Raw genomic sequence first — 19,970 nt, forward strand, 5'->3', positions numbered from 1 at the left:
AGGATTTATTTATTTTTACTTTTTTATTATTTTAAACTAGAGGCCCATTGCACGAAGATTCGTGCAAGAATAGGCCTTCCTTCCCCTGACTTCGCTCCCAGCCGCCCAGGAGCCTGCAAGTCTTCACTCCCAGCCAAAGCACCGCTCCTGTAGCTCCCTCCGCCCCTGCCCTCCCCCTCATAGCAGGCGTCCTGCCCGCCCCCTCCATGCCTGTGTATGCAAATTAACCCACCATCTTTATTGTGTTAATTTGCATACCCACTCTTGATTGGCTGGTGAGTGTCACAGAGGTATGGTCAATTTGCATGTTTCTCTTTTCTTATGTAGATTTTTATTGATTTCAGGCAGGCTCTCACCCCAGGACCTTGGTGCTGGCCACTTCCTCTTCCAATACTGCTCCTCCCTCCTCTTCCCTCCAGTCAGCACCTGCCCATCTCGGGCCTCAGCTCACACGTCACTCCCGGCCTCTGGGCGGGGCCTGAGGCCTGTTTCACACTCGTGGCTGCCTGTGCTTCCCAGCACCCTTCCACCCTTTATAATTTATAGTCATTTGTGTGACACTGAGTTAAGGCTGTGTTCCCCCGCATACGGGAACTTCTCCAATCCACCAGCACATAGAAAGCCTTTGAAAATATGTGATAAACAGGGTGGATGAATGACTGAGTGAATGAATGATGTAAGTAAGCAAATGCAGTGAATGAATGAACTGAGGAAATGAATAGAACGGGAGGTAAATAACTAAGTGGCGTAATGAACGGGTGGAGTCTGTGAATGAGCAGGTAGATGGAGATGGAGGAGGTGAACTCATGAACCCACAGTGTGCCAACAGGGGCAAAGCTAAAAATGTGAAAGTCAGCCCTGGCAGGTGTTGCTCAATGGTTAGTGTCAGTCCACGAATCAGAGGGTCACAGGTTCGATTCCCAGTCAAGGGCACGTACCTGGGCTGCAGGTTCAATCCCCAGCCTTGGTCACACATGTGAGAGGCAACCAATCAATGTGTCTCTCTCACATCAATGTTTCTTTCTCTCTCTCTCTCTCCACTCCTCCTCCCCGCCCCCCATTTTCACTCTCTCTAAAAAAAATAAATAAATGTGAAAAATGCCCGGCTGGCATGGCTCAGTGGTTGAGCGTCTACCTATGAACCAGGAGGTCACGGTTCGATTCCCAGTCAGGGCATGTGCCCCAGTTGCAGGCTCGATCCCCAGTGTGGGGCGTGCAGGAGGCAGCGGTCAATGATTCTCTTTCATCATTGATGTTTCTATTTCTCTCTCCTTCTACCTTCCTCTCTGAAATCAATAGAATATATATTTAAAAAAATAAAATGAAATAAAATAAAAATGTAAAAAATATCCTCTGGTGAGGATTAACAAAAAAAAAACAAAACAAAAAAAAACACAAAACAACTTGGAAGTCAGACCAGAAGTCAGCAAACTTTGGTGGCAAAGGGCCAGGTCGTCGCTATTTTAGGACAGTGGGCCCTGAGCTCTCTGCGGCCATGGACAATGCACAAGTGAGTGTGCAGGGCCATGTTCCAATAAAACTTTATTTAGAGAAACTGGTGGCAGCCGGTTAAAGGGAGCAAAGTCCATGAACTGAGAAGAGACAAGCCGGAGAGGCCGAGGGGCGGTGATGGGAGGGGGAGGGGCTTCATCTTGCTGAAGATTCCCCTCCAGGGTCACACACACTCACACACACACACACACACACACACACACGCACACGCACACATGCACGCACGCATGCACGCACCTTGGGGTGGCCTCTGACGGCGCAGTTGAGAGCAGCAGTGTAACCAGCCACCACCACGCGGTCCAGCAGCGGCGTCAGGAACTTGGGAGCCATCCGGAAGTCATGCTCCTTGTACTCCGGCGGTTTCCAGCTAATGCCTACGGGCCGGCAGATGAACCTGTGAGGCGACTGAGCCCCGCTCTTCCCAGCCGCCTCTCCTCGGTCACCAGGTGCCATCAACTCGGGGTTCAGGGGTGGGGGGGGCGCAGAGGAGCCACGGCCAGGCCGCAGCCGAGAGGGGGACTGGACCCTGCGAGGGGGTGGCCTTACCTGTCTTGAGGATCCGGGCCGGGTCCTTAGAGACGCCGGGGGACTCACTGAGCCCACAGATGTTCTCACTGAAAACTCGGAAAAAGTACTCGTTGCCCACGATGAGGTCGGACACGGTACAGTGGGTTTGGCGGTTGTGTTCAAAGACGTTGAACCACTCCTGGCGGGGGCCAGGGAAGAGCGGAGGAGTCAGGGACACAGACCCGGGAAGGGCCGGGGTGAGGAAAGCACCCCCACGTGTGGGCAGAGCCAGCAAGCCCGCCCTGGGACAACCCAAACGCCCACCCGCCGATGAATGGAGAAGCACAACTCGGCAGGCAGCGGCCGAGCCAGGGACCGTCACTCGGCCAGAAAAAGGCAGGAAACACTGAAACCCGGATCACACGAGGCTGAGCAAGAGCAGCCATATATCGTGCGATTCTGTTCCTAGGTAACGGCCAGAAGAGGCAAATCCGCAGTCCCAGGGAGTGGAGTGGGGGTCGCCAGGGGATGAGGGGAGGGGAGGGGGTGACTGCTTAGTGGATACGGGGTTTCCTTTCAGGTGTGAAATGCCTCGGGACTAGCCTGGCCGGCCTGGCTCCGTGGTTGGGCATCGACCTAGGAACCAGGAGGTCACAGTTCGATTCCCCGTCAGGGCACACACCCGGGTTGCAGGCTCCATCCCCGGTGGGGGGCGTGCAGGAGGCAGCTGATCAAGGATTCCCTCTCATCATGGATGTTTCCCTCTCCCTCTCCCTTCCTCTCTGAAATCAATAAAAATAAAAATTTTAAAAACATGTCCTGGGACTAGATAGAGGTGGTGGTTGCACACCACTGGGAATGTACTAAAAGCCACTTCGAAGTCAATGCTTAACGTTGTTAGGTGAATTTTACCTCCATGTAAAGGAAGGTGCCCTGGACGGTGTGCTCACTGGTCAGGGGTCGGCCCTCCCATCAATGGGCCATGGGTTTGATTCCTGGGTTGCAGGTTTAATCCCCAGCCCTGGTCGGGGTGTGTGTGGGAGGCAACAGACTGATGTGTCTCTCACATGATGTTTCTCTTTCTTCTCTCCCTCTCTCTCTCATACCCTCTCTCCTTCCCTATCACTCTCTCTAAAAATCAATGGGGGCCCTAGCCAGTTTGGCTCAGAGGATGGAGCGAAGGCCTGCGGACTCAGGGGTCCCGGGTTCGATTCCGGTCAAGGGCACATGCCCGGGTTGTGGGCTCAGTCCCCAGTAGGGGGTGTGCGGGAGGCAGCCGATCAATAATTCCCTCTCATTATTGATGTTTCTCTCTTTCTCTCCCTTCCACTCTAAAATCAATAAAAATATATTTTAAATAAATAAATAAAAATAAAAATCAATGGGGAAAAATATCCTCGGGGGAGGATTAACAAAAAAACAATTAAAAAGAAGGAAAACCCATCATACACCAAACCTCAGCCCCAGCCCGTTCTCCCAACCTTTCGGGGCCTCTGTTTCCCCAGCTGGAAAAGGGGGGTGCAGCAGCACCTGCCCCCTTGCCCGCCCTGCCCCCCCAGCTCACCCCGCCCCGCCCCGCCCGGGCCTCCGCCTCTCACCATGGTCTTCTTGTCGGCTTTCTGGATGAAGTACCCTGTGACCTCACTGTTCCCGTCGTCTTTGGGGGGCTGCCACTCCACCAGCGCGTTGGTGCCCCACACCTCCTTCACCGTCACGTTCACGGGGGGCCCTGCCTTCTCTGGAAGGAGGTGGCTGCTACAGGCCAGCCCGAGGGCCCCTCCATGTCCACCCTCGCCTCCTCACCTGTCCTGACCTCTCAGGCCTGCCCCCCACTCCCATGTCCTCACCTCCCACCCTGGCTCCCCCACCCACCTCCTCTGTCCCCTCCTGGCCCGGGTCCCCCCGCCCCGCCCTGGCCACGCACCCACGACCCGGATGCGGATGGTGGCCGTGTCCTTCATGTTCTCGATCTGCACGGTCAGCTCGTACTCCCCCGAGTCCGAGCGGGCCGCCTGGCGCACGAAGAACACGGTGTCGGTGTCGCTGGTGCGCACGTTCACGCGGGAGGCGTCCACGGGCGCCCCGCCCTTCGTCCACACCACCTGGGGCCGCGGCTTTCCCTGGGTGGGCAGCAGGGGGCGGAGGTCGGCCGGGGCTCTCCTGTGGGAACTGGCCCCTGACCCCTGACCCTGAGCCCCAACCCTGACCCCAGCCACGCACCTGGAAGGGGATGAGGAGGTTGATGGGCTCCCCTACTTTGCGGATGAAAGTCTGGCGCAGGTGGCGGGGGAGTCGGATCTTGGGTTGCTCTGCGGACACAAACCCAAGGAAGGTCAGCGCTGGGCTTGGGGACCCTCGAGAGAGGGACGAGGAGACCGGGGCGATGAGACTGTAGGGGGGACCCTAGCGATGGCCTGGGAAGGGCTGGCCCGAAGACACCAGCTTGGTCTGCAGGAGAGCAAGGTCAGGGGTCAGGGGTCAGGGGCGCTCACCCACGATCTCCCTGATGGTGACTGGCTGAGCCAGACTGGCCGGTTGGCTGCGCCCCGCGATGTTGACCCCCACGACCCGGAAGATGATTCTGGCTCCTGTGGGAAGATCCTTGACGGTGAAGCCACAGCGCTCGACGGGCTCCGTGTTGGCGGGGATCCACTCCTCGGCTGGAGAGAGGGCGGTGCCGGGGATCTGCCTTCCGACCTCCGGCCGGCTGGCACCTCAGCCCCTCGCCCCTCCCCGCCCTGAACTGGCAGCAGCTGACAGTGATTAAGCACTTATGACCAGGCTTGAAAGATGGGACTAGACCAGGGGTGGGCAAACTTTTTGACTCCAGGGCCACAATAGGTTCTTAAACTGGACCGGAGGGCCGGAACAAAAGCATGGATGGAGTGTTTGTGTGAACTAATATAAATTCAAAGTAAAGGAGCGGAGGGGAGAGCAAGAGAACCGGATAGAACAGCCGGATCCAGCCCGCGGGCCGTAGTTTGCCCACGGCTGGACTAGACACCCACGGGGATCCGGGAGCCGCCGCCCCACCAGCCTGGCAGGCCACTCACAGTCCTCCAGGCAGTACTCCACCAGGTACCCGTCGATGCCGCCCGCCCCGATCCTGTCTGGGGGCCTCCACTTGAGGGTGGTGGTGGTGTCTGTCACGTCCTCCACTGTCAGGTGCCGGGGTTCACTGGTGGGTGCTGTAAGGATCCAGGGAAAGGGGAGGTGGGGGTAAATGAGGGGTCAGGGGTCAGCAGGGAAGGTCAGGGGTCAGAGTTAGAGTCCCTGGTCAGAGAGTGGGCCAGAAGTCAATGAGCAAGGACACGTCATCAACGATAATTAAAACAAGATATCCCGGCCTGCCGTGGCTCAGTGGATGCACATCGACCTATGAACCAGGAGGTCACGGTTCGATTGCCGGTCAAGGGCACGTGCCCGGGTTGCGGGCTCGATCCCCAGTGTGGGGCGTGCAGGAGGCAGCCAATCAATGATTCTCTCTCATCACTGATGTCTCTGTCTCTCTCTCCCCTGCATCCTCTTCCTTCCTCTCTGAAATCAATTGAAAATAAACAAAAACAAGATTATCAAGGAAAAGTGAGGTCTCCAAGGACAGAGACAGGGGTTAGTCTGCTAGGTCAGAGGTCAATGAGATACTCAGGCAGCAGCACAGAGTCTAGGGCCATGGAGGCAGGAACAGGTCAGGAGGGTGGGCGGGGCTCAGGGTCAATGCACTGAGTTGTTGGATGAGAGCGGGCAGAAGCCAGCAGACTCTGTGAGGTCAGAGGTCAATGACAGCCAGGGCAGGGGTCAGAGGCAGGCAGGGGCTCCGTGAGGGGCTGCGGGGACCTCACCAATAGGCATGAAGGGCTTGGTGTTGACGCTGGGCTGGGACACCCCGATGGCGTTGACAGCGAAGACCCGCATCTCGTAGAGGACGCCCTCGATCATCCTGGTGGACTCGTAGGTCGTCTCCGGGAAGACCTCGAAGTTCAGCTTCATCCAGCGTTGGGAGCCCTTCTTCTTCCGCTCCAGGAGGTACCCTGCCCCCCCAAGCAGAGAGTCGTGGGGGTCATGGAGAGGCCATCAAGGGGGTCGCAGGCCAGCTGGGGCAGGGAGGGTCACCTGAGACCATGACTAGCAGTCAGAGTTCACCAGTCCTGGGGTCACGGATCAAGCAGGGTCACGGGTCATAAATCAGGGGGTCAGGGGTCACAGAAAATCCCAGGCTATTGCTCTGAGGGAGGATTCCAAGGTCGTTAGGGAGAAGGGTTATGCAGAGACCAAAGGGATTGTGAGATGTCAAAGATGGAAACCAGCCCTAGACAGTTGGGCTCGATGGATAGAGCGTCTGCCTGCGGACTGAAGAGTCCCGGGTTCGACTCCAGTCAAGGGCACATGCCCCGGTTACAGGCTCGATCCCCAGTGGGCAGCCGATCAATGATTCTCTCTCATCATTGATGTTTCAATCTCTCTCTCTCTCTCTTTTTTTTTTTTAATATATTTTACTGATTTTTTACAGAGAGGAAGGGAGAGGGATAGAGAGTTAGAAACATCGATGAGAGAGAAACATCGATCAGCTGCCTCCTGCACACCCCCTACTGGGGTTGTGCCCGCAACCAAGGTACGTGCCCTTGACCGGAATCGAACCCGGGACCTTTCAGTCCGCAGGCTGACGCTCTATCCACTGAGCCAAACCGGTTTTGGCTCAATCTCTCTCTCTTCCTTCCTCTCTCTGAAATCAATAAAAATATATATTTTTTAAAAAGATGGAAACCAGGTCTCAAAGAGGGGGGTCATTGAGGATGCTAAGGACTCTGGGAGGTCAAAGAGAAACCAGGGGGACCAGGAGGTCGGAGGTCATGGGAACTGGTGTGCAGGCACTCACCGGTGACTGGTTGTCCCCCATCAAACTTGGGTGGCTCCCAGACAAGGATGGCCCAATCCTCTCCAACTGAGGTGACACGCACAGCCTCCGGGGGGTCTGGGACATCTGTGGGGGGGAGAGGAGAGTCAGGGGGCTCCTCACAGCCTCAGGGAACCACCCCCAAACTCAGCCCCTTCGGCTCCCTCTGCTCACCCACAACCCGCACGAAGATGGAGGCCACGTCCTCGCCAGAGGGGTTGGTCACCTTGATGGTGTAGCGGCCCTCGTCCGCCCGCTCCGCACTCTCAATCACAAAGCTGCTGCACTCCACGCGCTGCTCGATGCGCATCCTGCCCTCCTTGGCCGAGAACACCTGGACCAGCGCCAAGGGCCATGGGGCGCCTCTCCCCACCAGACCTGCCTCTGCCCCTCCCCTGCTCGAATCTCCCAGCAGCTTCCTGTCAGCCCCTCCTCCCTCACACCCCCAGCCCCTCCTCCCTCACACCCCCAGCCCCTCCTCCCTCACACCCCCAGCCCTCCTCCCTCACACCCCCAGCCCCTCCTCCCTCACACCCCCAGCCCCTCCTCCCTCACACCCCCAGCCCCTCCTCCCTCACACCCCCAGCCCCTCCTCCCTCACACCCCCAGCCCCTCCTCCCTCAGACCCGCAGCCCCTCCTCCCTCACACCCCCAGCCCTCCTCCCTCACACCCCCAGCCCTCCTCCCTCACACCCCCAGCCCCTCCTCCCTCACACCCCCAGCCCCTCCTCCCTCACACCCCCAGCCCCTCCTCCCTCAGACCCGCAGCCCTCCTCCCTCACACCCCCAGCCCCTCCTCCCTCAGACCCGCAGCCCCTCCTCCCTCACACCCCCAGCCCTCCTCCCTCACACCCCCAGCCCTCCTCCCTCACACCCCCAGCCCCTCCTCCCTCACACCCCCAGCCCTCCTCCCTCACACCCCCAGCCCCTCCTCCCTCAGACCCGCAGCCCTCCTCCCTCACACCCCCAGCCCTCCTCCCTCACACCCCCAGCCCCTCCTCCCTCACACCCCCAGCCCCTCCTCCCTCACACCCCCAGCCCCTCCTCCCTCACACCCCCAGCCCCTCCTCCCTCACACCCCCAGCCCTCCTCCCTCACACCCCCAGCCCCTCCTCCCTCACACCCCCAGCCCCTCCTCCCTCACACCCCCAGCCCCTCCCCCCTCAGACCCACGAGTCGGGGCCCCAGTTACCAAGGCCGTGGGCCAGCACAAAGGACCCGTCGGATCTGCACCTGCCTCACTCATCACTCCCTACTGCCCTCCTCGCCCTCCATTCAAAACACCAGACTGGCTCGTGCCAAGACTCTGCAGGCAATGTCCCGACCCACGGATCTCTCTGCTCTACTGCTCTCATCCTTCGGGACCTGCCCAGAAGCCACCGCTCCCAGGAAGCACTCTTGGATGCCCTCGAGGGAAAGTGACGGCCCATCCCCTGAATTCTCATCGCATCGGGCACCTCCCTGTCTCTCAGCCCCTCACCCTGGACTCTGACTATCCGGGCGTGTGTCTGCCTCTCTCCCAGAGCGAGGCTTCAGGGAGGCACGGGGTGTCTGATGCATGGCTATCACCTATCACCGCGGTGCCTGCACAGAGAGCCTGGCAGAAAGGAGAGCTCAGGGGGTGTTTGCCAACGGGAGGGATGAGTGAAGACAGAGTCTCCCTTTTACAGAAGAGGAAACTGAGGCCCAGAGCAGACACCTTGGACTGTCCCAGGGCCTGGAGCATACAAGGTCAAAATATTTGTTGAGTGGAAGGATGGATGGATGGATGGATGGATGGATGGATGGATGGATGGATGAGTGGATGGATGGATGGATGGATGGATGGATGGATGGATGGAGAGATGGATGGATGGATGGAGAGATGGATGGATGGATGGATGGATGGATGGATGGATGGATGGATGAGTGGATGGATAAATGGATGGATGGATGAGCGGATGGATGGATGGATGGATGGATGGATGGATGGATGGATGGATAAATGGATAGATGGATGGAGAGATGGATGGATGGATGGAAGGAAGAAAGGAAGGAAGGAAGGAAGGAAGGAAGGAAGGAAGGAAGGGTGGATGGAAGGATGGATGGATAGATGGATGGATGGATGAGTGGATAGATGGATGGATGGATGAGTGGATGGATGGATGGATGGATGGATGGATGGATGGGTGGATGGGTGGATGGGTGGATGGAAGGAAGGAAGGATGAATGGATGGAAGGATGGATGGATGGATGAGTGGATGGATAAATGGATGGAGGGATGAGTGGATGGATGGATGGATGGATGGATGGATGGATGGATGGATGGAGAGATAGATGGATGGATGGATGGATGGATGGATGGATGGATGGATGGAAGGATGGATGGATAGATGGATGAATGGATGGATGGATGAGTGGATGGATGGATGGATGGATGGATGGATGGATGGATGGATGGAGAGATGGATGGATGGATGGATGGATGGATGGATGGATGGATGGATGAGTGGATGGATGGATGGATGGATGGAAGGAAGGATGGATGGATGGATGGATGGATGGATGGATGGATGGATGGACAGGATAACTGGGTTGGCTAATGGACAAATTGATTAAATACTGGATGAGTGGATGGATGGGTGAATTAATCGATTCACTGATGAGTGGGAAGATGGGTGGATGGAGAATGATGAATGGAGACATGGATGGACGGAGGACCCACCATGTGCTGGGACAGTCCCCTGTGATGGACAAACTGAATCTCCAATCTTCAAAAGCACCCTCTGAAGAAGGAATCACAATCCTCGTTTTACAACGCAACGGGAGCTCAGAGAGGGAAAGCCGCTCGCCTAAAGTCGCCCAGCAGAGCCGAGCGGGACAGGTCGTCAGTGCGTGGGGAACGCCCCACATACCTCATCCCCCTTCAGCCAGGTGGCGACAGGAGGGGGCTCCCCCGTGATGGCCACGTCCAGCCTCAGCTTGTTTCCAGCCACAACCACAATGGAGTTATCCGAGGTCTTCCCCGAGCAGTCCAGGTGGATCTTCGGTGGCTCTGGTGGCAGAGACGGGATTCCGGGGAACTTGGGAGTCGGTAGCTGGGCCATCCCAAAGCCCTCCAAAGGGTCTCCGGAGAAGCTGGGTTCCCCCAGCCATAGGGACCCAGGGGTCCAGGCCCCCAGCCCCTCCTCCCTCAAACCCAGACCCCTAGCCCCTCCTCCCTCACACCCAGGAGTCCAGCTCCTCCTCCCTCAGACCCAGGCCCCCAGCCCCTCCTCCTTCACACCCAGACCCCCAGCCCCTCCTCCCTCACACCCAGGAGTCCAGCTCCTCCTCCCTCACACCCAGGAGTCCAGGCTCCTGGCCCCTCCTCCCTCAGACCAAGGAGTCCAGGCCCCCAGCCCCTCCTCCCTCACACCCAGGAGCCCAGCCCCTCCTCCCTCCCACCCAGGAGTCCAGCCCGTTACCAAAGCCACAGAGTCCCTACCTTGCTTGGGGACGTACTCCACCTTGATTTCTGGTGAACACAGGAGAGGGGATGGTTAGGTCTAAATCCATGGGGCCCAATCCCACCTTCACACCCAGAGGCAGGGGGGAGGGTCTGGGGTCACCCGGGCACCTGGGGTGATGGGGTGGGTTCAGGACCGTGATGTCCCACGGGTCCCCACATGGTCACGCTGTGGCAGAAACGATGCTCTCCCTCATCTTCTGTCTGACTGCCCACCCCCCCCACAGTGTGCACTGAGGGACGCTTACTCCTGAGGGGGCACGCGGGCCCTGGGGAGAGCAAAGGGGCCCCTCACCCAGGAAGTTGAGCTTGGCTGAGAGAGACAAGGCATAGCCATCGGGCACGAACGTGTAGTCCCCCTCGTCCTCTGGGCGGACATCATTGATCACCAGCTTGTGAATCCTAAGGGGTCGGGGGCACAGGGCAGAGGTCAAGCCAGGTCGCCCTGGGACCACCACGGAGAAACATCCTCCTCAATGCAGTTTACATGCTCACACCCACCCTTTTCTTTTTAATACGTTTTGTTTTGTTTTTTTAATTTTATAAAGAGGGGATAGGAGAGGGATAGAGATAGAAACATTGATCAGCTGCCTCCTGCACGCCCCCTACTGGGGATCACCCCCAATGGGGCATGTGCCCTGACAGAGAATCAAACCAGTGACCTTTTGGTTCATGGGTTGACACTCAACCACTGAGCACCCCAGCTGGGCCACACCCACCCTTTTTATTCTGGCCTTTGGAACTCTGAGTTCAAATCTCAGCTTTGCCCCTTCCTAGCTGTGTGGCCTTAGGCAAGTTACTTAACCTCTCTGTGCCTCAGTTTTCATCTATAAAATACAAGCAATAATGCCCATCCGGTGTAGCTCAGTGGTTGAGTGTCGACCTATGAACAAGGAGGTCACGGTTTGATGCCCAGTCAGGGTGCATGTCCAGGTTGTGGGCTCAATCCCCAGGTGGGGGCATGCAGGAGGCAGCTGATCAGTGATTCTCTCTCCCTCTCCCTTCCTCTCTGAAATCAATAAAAATATATTTTTAAAAAAATACAGGTGCCTTAGCCGGTCTGGCCCAGTGGACAGAGCGTCGGCCTATGGACTGAAGGCTACCAGGTTCGATTCCAGTCAAGGGCACATGTCTGGGTTGCAGGTTCGATCCTCAGGAGGGGGCGTGCAGGAGGCAGCCGATCGATGATTCTTTCTCATCATTGATGTTTCTCTCTCTCCCTCGCCCTTCCTCTCTGAAATCAATAAAAATGTATTTAAAAAAATACAGGCAGCCCTGACCGGTTTGGCTCAGTGGATAGAGCATCGGCCTGCAGACTGAAGGGTCCCAGGTTCGATTCCGGTCAAGGGCATGTACCTTGGTTATGGGCACATACCCAGTAGGGAGTGTGCAGGAAGCAGCTGATCGATGTTTCTCTCTCATCAATGTTTCTAACTCTCTATCCCTCTCCCTTCCTCTCTGTAAAAAAGTCAATAAAAAAGAAAAAAATATATATATATAAAAATCCAGGCAATGGTAACAATCCCCACCAGGGCTGTGGAGCATTTAGGAAATTCCCCAGCGCACAGCGAGTGCCCTGTGAGCTGTAGGGTTTCTTCTTCTTACTGCAACCACAAGCAGGCAGGGTTCCGACACAGAACCCAGAGAAAGCCACGTTCCACCCAGAGCTACCCTCCGGAAGCCCACAGGACGCGACGTCCGATGGCACTGTGGGGGCATTCGTATAGGCTGCAAATAGGACCACGATTTTCCCGCCCTCTATCCACGCTCCCTGCCAGGAGACCGTGCAGCCTTTGACCTCCTTCGCCCAACAGAATACGGGGGAAGTGCCCTGGCCGGCGTGCTCTGTGCTTAGAACGTCGGTCAAGGGCGTGTGCCTGGGCTGCAGGCTCGATCCCCAGCCCTGGTCAGGTGCGTGCAGGAGGCAACCAATCCATGTGTCTCCCTCACAACAGTGTTTCTCTCTTTCTCTCTCTCCCTCTCTCTCTCCCCCTCCCTCCCTCCCTTCCATTCTCTCTTTTAAAAAATCAATGCAAAAAAAAAAAAAAAGGAATATGGAGGAAGCAACATGGGGATAGTTCCCAGCCCAGGCCACACAGCCACGTTCCCTTGCACGCCCTCAGAACCCGTTTCTACCACGTGACGATGCCAGGACCAGCCCTACTAGGAGATGAGGCATCACCAGGACCAGAGCAGACACAGCCCAGCGCCTCCAGGTCCCCACAGAGCACAGGAGGGTGAGCAGAGCTGACACTCAGCTGACCACACAAGCACCAGGAAGGCCATCCTCGATCAGCCAGCCTCCCATCGACCCACAGACTCGATTAAATAAGTCCTTGTTCTTTGAAACCACTAAGTCCGGGGATGTTCGTTATGCGGCTAGAGCTAGCTGATACACACGCTCCATCCCCCAGTCACCTCCATAGTCTACTCCGCACCTCCCCGTGTGGGTCATGGTGATCCTCTTGCTGGGCCGCACCTCGACCCCATTTTTGAACCATTTGCCCGTCACCTTTTCGTCAGACACCTCGCACTTGAACACGGCCTGATCTGAGGCCTTCACTGTCAGATCCGCAATGTCCTGCAGGACCTCCAGCTGTTTCACTGGACGAGGAGAGAAGGAGATGGGGCTGTCACAATTCCCGTCTGCCCACGACCTGTGGGGGTACCCAGCGTGCCAAGGACTGTTCCCGGCACTGAGGACACAGCCATGACCAGCCCAGAAACAATCCATTGGCCTCATGGAGCTCACATTGCAGCTGGGAGGCAGTGAACTGGGAAACACATTCACGTGTCACGCAGGGGCCCCAGGTAGAGAGGGCGGCATGTGCAAAGGCCCCGCGGAGCAGAGCGGGCTTGTTGGTGTGGAAACAGCAGGCAGGCCAGCCGTGGTAGGAGATGAAACGGGCGGGGCAGCCGGGGCCGATCCCGGGCTTGTGGCCCTGGAGAGGACCCTGTGTTGAGTCTGAGCAAGGCGGGAGCCGCGCGGGGTGATGGGAAGACAGCGGGGATCTGACTTACATTTTTAAAGTTTTTTTTGTTTTGTTTTGTTTTTAAGTAAAACAATACAACCCAGCTGGCGTGGCTCAGTGGTTGAGTGCTGGTCTATGAACCAGGAGGTCATGGTTCGATTTCCAGTCAGGCCACATGCTGGTGATGATTCTCTCTCATCATTGATGTTTCTGTCTCTCTCTCCCTCTCCCTTCCTCTCTGAATCAATAAAAATATTTAAAAAAAAAAAAAATGCAGTCCTAGCCAAAACCGGTTTGGCTCAGTGGATAGAGCGTCAGCCTGCGGACTGGAGGGTCGCGGGTTCGATTCCGGTCAAGGGCATGTGCCTTGGTTGCGGGCACGTCCCCGGTGGGGGGTGTGCAGGAGGCAGCTGATCGATGTTTCTAACTCTCTATTCCTCTCCCTTCCTCTGTGTGAAAAATCGATAAAATAAATTAAAAAAAAAAAAATGTGGTCCTGGCCGGTGTGCCTCATTTGGTTGGAGCATTGTCCTGTGCACCGAGAGGTCACGGGTTCAAGTCTCAGTCAGGGCACATGCCCAGGTTGTGGGTTTGCTCCCCAGCCAGGATGCTTACAAGAAGCAACCAGTTGATATCTCTCCCTCCCTCCCTCCCTCCTTTCCACTCTTTTTTTAAAAAAAAAACATATTTTTATTGATTTTTTACAGAGAGGAAGGGAGAGGGATAGAGAGTTAGAAACATTGATGAGAGAGAAACATCGATCAGCTGCACACCCCCTACTGGGATGTGCCTGCAACCAAGGTACATGCCCTTGACCGGAATCGAACTGGGACCCTTCAGTCCGCAGGCTGACGCTCTATCCACTGAGCCAAACCAGTTAGGGCTCCTTCCCACTCTCTTTAAAAATCAATGGAAAATAGCCCTGGCTGGTTTTTCTCGGTGGTTAGAGCATCAGCCTGTGGAGTGAAGGGTCCCGGGTTCGATTCCAGTCAAGGGCACATGCTCAGGTTGTGGGCTTGACCCCCGGTGTGGGGCATGCAGGAGGCAGCCGATCAATGATCCTCGCTCATCATTGATGTTTCTCTCTCTCTTTCCCTCTCCCTTCCTCTCTGAAATCAACAAAAATAGAAATAATAATAAATCAATGGAAAATATATCCTCGAGTGAGGAGTAACAAAAATTAAATTAAGCCCTAGCCAGTTTGGCTCAGTGAATAGAGCACTGACCTGTAGACTGAAGGGTTCCAGGTTCGATTCCGGCCAAGGGCATATGCCCAGGTTGTGGGCTCGATTCCCCAGTAGGGGGCGTGCAGGAGGCAGCCAATCAATGATTCTCTCTCATCACTGATGTTTCTATCTCTCTCTCCCTCTCCCTTCCTCTCTGAAATCAATAAAGATATTTTTTAAAAAATTAAATTAAATAAGAAGAGGCTTTAGACATAGAGGGGAAGTCTCATCCCCACCCACCGCCAATCATCTAGATCTAGACCCTTCTCTGAAGGCATCACCCATCCAGTCTAGGGCTGTAAAAGCAGATGCGTATACACATTTTCTTTCTGTCCTCCCTCCCTCGCTCCCTCCCTCCCTTCCCGCCTCCTCTCTTTCCCCCCATATGCAAATAAGAGCACATTTGCTTTTTCTCCTAAAAATATACAGCAGGTCCTTGAATAATGTCATTTCTTTCAACATCACTTTGTAGTAACATCGATGCAGTGTGATAGGAACTTAGCTCTCGTTTCTGTCACCTAGCCTTTGGTAAGAATGGTTTCGCTATATGTCATTTCACCGCAGTTTTAAGAACCCATCGGCGACGGTAAGTCAGGACTTACTGTATCTTGGAAATAATTCCACATCAGTCAACTAAAAGCTGACCGTATTTATGGCTACATGTGACTATGACATAATTAACTTGGTCCCTAAATGGCTCGATTTTTTGTCATACTTACATATACTTTTATAGATTTCAGAAAGGAAGGGAGAGGGAGAGAGAGAGAGAAACATCAATGATGAGAGAGAATCATCGATTGGCTGCCTCCTGCATGCCCCCCACTGGGGACCGAGCCCCCAACCAGGAATCAAACCGTGACCTCCTGGTTCATAGGTCAATGCTCAACCACCGAGCCATGCCGGCCACACGAGTTTTTGTCATATTTAAAGAATTATAGACTAACAGGAGTTTGCAAAAATAGTGCATGGAGTCCCATGTACTCCCCTCCACCCAGCTTGCCCTGACGGTGACATCTTAGACACCCATAGTCCAATAATCAATCCAGGAGGTGGACCTGGGATCAATACTAGTTGTCACCATCTGACTGACGTTTTACAAGGATCACTGGTTGGGGTGTGTGTGTGTGTGTGTGTGTGTGTGTGTGTGTGTGTGTGTGTGTGATGTGGGGAAGGCGTGGAAACAGAACAACCAGCAAGGAGACTACTAGAATGATCCGAGTATGAGGGGATGGAGACCAGGACCAGAGCGGGGGGCAGGAGGGCGGGGGGGGAAGGGGGTCACGAAGGTGGAGTAAGTCAGATTCAGGAGCTCTTTGAGGACTTGCTGGTGAATGGCATGAAGGGTATGAGGCAAAGGGAGGCATCAAGGACCATTCCAAAATGGGGCCTGAGCAACGCTGAGCAGCAAGGAGCAGGATGTGCCACGGGCCCCGCCCCACCCGGGGGCCCCGTACCTTCCACAATGAGATCAGCCTCGCACTGGCCGCCGTTGGTCATGACCTTGAACCGACCCGCATCTTCCAGGGTCACTTCTGAGAAGATGAGAATGTGACGCTTCCCATCTTTCTTGAAGCGGTACCGCGCCTTGTAGGAGTCCTCTTTCGTCATCTCCACGCCGTCTTTCATCCTGGGCGGAGGGGACGCAAAGCGGGGAGGGAGGGGTCTGGATGTCAGAGGGTGAATCATGGGCCAGAGAGACAGTCCTCAGTGGGGGTCAGGAGTCCAAAGGGAGGTCACAGGAGGGAAGAGAGATTAAGGTTGGCAGCGGCATCCTGAATGAATAGGTCACCGGTGCGGGTCACGGGGAGATGCCTCCAGGTCCCAGTTGTAGGTCAGGGGTCACAAAAAGAGGTCATGAGGAGAGGAAAGAGCATGGAGATAGTCCTGAGGTCACAGAGAAATGTCAAATAGTGTGGCCTCTGTAAATGGTGCTTCCCCTGCCTGGGACACTCCTTCCTCACTACACCTCCTCATCACTCAAAGCTCAGCTCAATCGTCACCTCCTCCAAGAAGTCTTCCTGAGTGCCTTCTTTCTATTAAAAAGTGGTTACAGCCCCAGCCGGTCTGGCTCAGGGGACAGAGCGTCGGCCTGAGGACTGAAGGGTCCTGGGTTCGATTCTGGTCAGGGCCACATGCCTGGGTTGCAGGTTTGATCCCTAGTCAGGGCTCGTACATAGGTAACTGATTGCTGTTTCTCTCTCTCTCTCTCTTTCTCTCTCTCTGCCCCTTCCTCTCTCTCTAAAATCAATTAAAAAAACAACAACACATCCTCGGGTGAGGATTTTTTAAAAAGTGGTTACAGCATCAGCTACGGCTCCTCTGAAACCCTTGTCAAAACAGAACTTTTGTCTTTATTTATGTGATGACTTGACTAATGCCTGTCTCCGTCTCTCACACCCACACACTCCAGAAATTTACCAGATTACAAATTACACGAGGGCAGGTACCATGGTGATATATTATCTTTCCATTTATCTCAACATAGGGAAGAGTGCGACCACACAGTAGGTGCTTACTAAATATCTGTCAGATGGGTGAACAGATGTGGGGACACATGAATGGAGGGGTAGATGGGTGGGTGAGTGGGTGAGTGGGTGGGTGAATGGATGGATAACTAGATGAGTGGATGGGGGGATGGGGGATGGGGAATGGGGAGATGAATAAATAGGCTAGAGCAGTGGTTTGCCACTCTGTTGACTAACGAGTTTGCCGACCACTGGACTAGACTAAATGTTACCGTGTAGTTGGAAGCTGTGAGGATTAGGCAATTGTGGCATATTGTGTGCAAAGAGGTAAAGGGTAGTATATGACAGTGATCAGCAAACTCATCAGTCAACAGAGTGGCAAACCACGGCTCGCGAGCCGCATGTGGCTCGCGAGCCGCGGTTTGCCGACCACTGGGCTGGAGGATGGATGATTGGTCAAATGGATGAATAAATGATTTAATGAATCTGAAATAGCAGGGATCAGGAAAAGGGATGGCATAGGTAAAAGTCAGATGTTCTAGAATTTCTAGACGGTGAAGGTCAGAATTTAGAGAGAGAGGCTGAGGCCTCTGGGGGACTCCGGGGTAAAGGCCCAGGGTCTCCAAGGGAGGCCGTGAAGATCGGGCCGATGCAGAGACGCGGTGGGCACCTGAGTGGAGCTGGGGGATCAAGGGTCACTTACCACATGACCTGGGCACCTTCCTCAGACACCTCCACGGCCATTTCCACCCGGTCGCCCACAAACACCTGCTGGTCCTCAAGGGGGGTCACAATCAGCACTGGAGGTTCTGTGGGCACGAGGGCGGGGGACACAGGAGGTCAGGTAGTCTGAGGACCCCCTCCCGACCCCAACCCCCAAGCTCAGGCCCCAACCCCGGCCTCACCTTTGACGAAGAGCTCAGTGAAACACTTCTCATCGCCGACCGCGACCTCATACGCGGCATCGTCCGCCAACGTGCACTTGTTGATGGTGAGAATCCGCTTCTTCCCGACGTTCTCAAACACGTACCTGGTGCAAAAGTCTCACCTCAGACCAGGGCCTGGAGCCGCCCACCAGTTCTCAGGCAAGGCACTCCCGCTCAGGGACAAACTGTGTGGGAGGGGGTACACAGTCCACTTCTTTTTCTTTCTTTTTTCTTTCTTTTTTTTTTAAAATACATTTATTGGTTCTTTACAGAGAGGAAGGGAGAGGGATAGAGTTAGAAACATTGATGAGAGAGAAACATCGATCAGCTGTCTCCTGCACACCTCCCACTGGGGATGTGCCCGCAACCAAGGTACATGCCCTTGACCAGAATCGAACCTGGGACCTTTCAGTCCGTAGGCTGACGCTCTATCCACTGAGCCAAACCAGTTAGGGCTAATACAACTTTTTATCTTATCCCAAATGCTCATGATGACAAATTGAGAAAACACAGCCAAGGGGGAAAAATTGTTTTAAAAAAGAACCCATGTAGCCCTGGCCGGTGTGGCTCAGTTGGTTGGGTGTTGTCCCACATACCGAAGGGTCAGTGGTTCAATTCATGATCAGGGTACATGCCCCCGTTTCGGTCTCGATCCCCAGTAGGGGGCATGCAGGAGGCAGCTGATGGATGTTTCTCTCTCACATCGATGTTTTTCTCTCTCCCTCTCCCTTCCTCTTTCCCTAAAAACTAATAAAAAATCTTAAAAAAAAAAGAAAAAGAACTCATCCATAACTGTCCCACCAAATGCAAACATTTTGGCCTCTGTCTTTCCAATCTTTCTATCTATACACTAGAGGCCCAGTGCACAAATTGGTGCACGGGTGGGGTCCCTCGGCCTGGCTGGTGATCGGGGCCAAGAGGGCCGCGGGAGGTCGGCTGTGGGAGCGCACTGCCCACCAGGGACAGCTCCTGCATTGAGCATCTGCCCCCTGGTGGTCAGTGCGTGTCATAGTGACTGGTCGACCGGTCGTTCCGGTCGCAACGGTCACTTAGGCTTTTATATATATAGATGTTCAGATAACATTTTGTGAAGCAGATGGGAACTGCGCTTCTGCATACAATAATCTTAAACAGCTTACCAAGTGAGCATGTATTTTAGAATATCTTTACAGCACCTGGGCACGGAATTGTACATTTGGGCTGTTTTCCATGTTTTGCTACAATAGCCAAGGCTTAGGTCAGCATCCTTGCAGCTACATATACGTAAGCACTATGGTTCCCCTAAGACAGTGGTCGGCAAACTCATTAGTCAACAGAGCCAAATATCAACAGTACAACGATTGAAATTTCTTTTGAGAGCCGAAAACCGACTTCTGCACATGGGCCATGAAGTTTCAATCGCACTGTACGTGCGCGCCCGCACGTGGTGTTTTGTGGAAGAGCCACACTCAAGGGGCCAAAGGGCCGCATGTGGCTCGCGAGCCGCAGTTTGCCGACCACTGCCTTAAGACAAATACCTAAAATTGAACCATCAAAATGTGTTTTTTTAATCTTTCTTAAAATGTATTTTTATTGATTTCAGAGAGGGAGGGAGAGGAGAGAGAGAGAAACATCAATGATGAGAGAGAATCATTGATCTGCTGCCTCCTGCACACTCCCTACTGGGGATGTGCCTGCAACTGAGGTACATGCCCTTGACCGGAATCGAACCTGGGACCCTTCAGTCTGCAGGCTGACGCTCTATCCACTGAGCCAAACCGGCTAGGGCTCAAAAGGCTTTTTAATAGCACTGCCAGGTTAGGGGACTTAGCAATTCACTTTCCCACCAGCAGCACTGGGGACCCACGTCCCTGTGTCTCCCTCAGCTCCGGTTTTATCACTTTGTCTCTGCCCACTGGGAGAGCAGGCGGGCTGCTGGCTTTGACTGGCATTATTCCTGTCGCTGTTGTTCTTACCATTTGCAAGACTGAATGTGCACTTCACA

The 19,970-nt window shown here is 54.8% G+C and overlaps 1 protein-coding gene across 2 annotated transcripts in view; it reads right to left on the bottom strand.

Moving 5' to 3' along the window:
- The window catches only part of MYBPC2 (myosin binding protein C2), a 29,024-nt gene that overhangs the window by 2,122 nt on the left and 6,932 nt on the right, over nucleotides 1-19,970 (bottom strand). For both annotated transcript variants that reach the window (XM_080645007.1, XM_080645006.1), the window contains exons 10-26: nucleotides 17,966-18,090; nucleotides 17,764-17,869; nucleotides 16,050-16,222; nucleotides 12,836-13,001; nucleotides 10,693-10,799; nucleotides 10,377-10,406; nucleotides 9,805-9,944; nucleotides 7,085-7,244; nucleotides 6,893-6,997; nucleotides 5,859-6,047; nucleotides 5,073-5,207; nucleotides 4,512-4,679; nucleotides 4,240-4,328; nucleotides 3,944-4,139; nucleotides 3,618-3,757; nucleotides 2,059-2,218; nucleotides 1,750-1,886 (exon numbers count right to left, since the gene is read on the bottom strand). In XM_080645007.1, the coding sequence (XP_080501133.1) occupies nucleotides 1,750-1,886; nucleotides 2,059-2,218; nucleotides 3,618-3,757; nucleotides 3,944-4,139; nucleotides 4,240-4,328; nucleotides 4,512-4,679; nucleotides 5,073-5,207; nucleotides 5,859-6,047; nucleotides 6,893-6,997; nucleotides 7,085-7,244; nucleotides 9,805-9,944; nucleotides 10,377-10,406; nucleotides 10,693-10,799; nucleotides 12,836-13,001; nucleotides 16,050-16,222; nucleotides 17,764-17,869; nucleotides 17,966-18,090 (2,326 nt within the window). The remainder of the gene's footprint in view (nucleotides 1-1,749; nucleotides 1,887-2,058; nucleotides 2,219-3,617; nucleotides 3,758-3,943; nucleotides 4,140-4,239; nucleotides 4,329-4,511; nucleotides 4,680-5,072; nucleotides 5,208-5,858; nucleotides 6,048-6,892; nucleotides 6,998-7,084; nucleotides 7,245-9,804; nucleotides 9,945-10,376; nucleotides 10,407-10,692; nucleotides 10,800-12,835; nucleotides 13,002-16,049; nucleotides 16,223-17,763; nucleotides 17,870-17,965; nucleotides 18,091-19,970) is intronic.

This window comes from Plecotus auritus, assembly GCF_963455305.1.
Source record: "Plecotus auritus genome assembly, chromosome: 10".
Lineage (NCBI taxonomy): Eukaryota > Metazoa > Chordata > Mammalia > Chiroptera > Vespertilionidae > Plecotus > Plecotus auritus.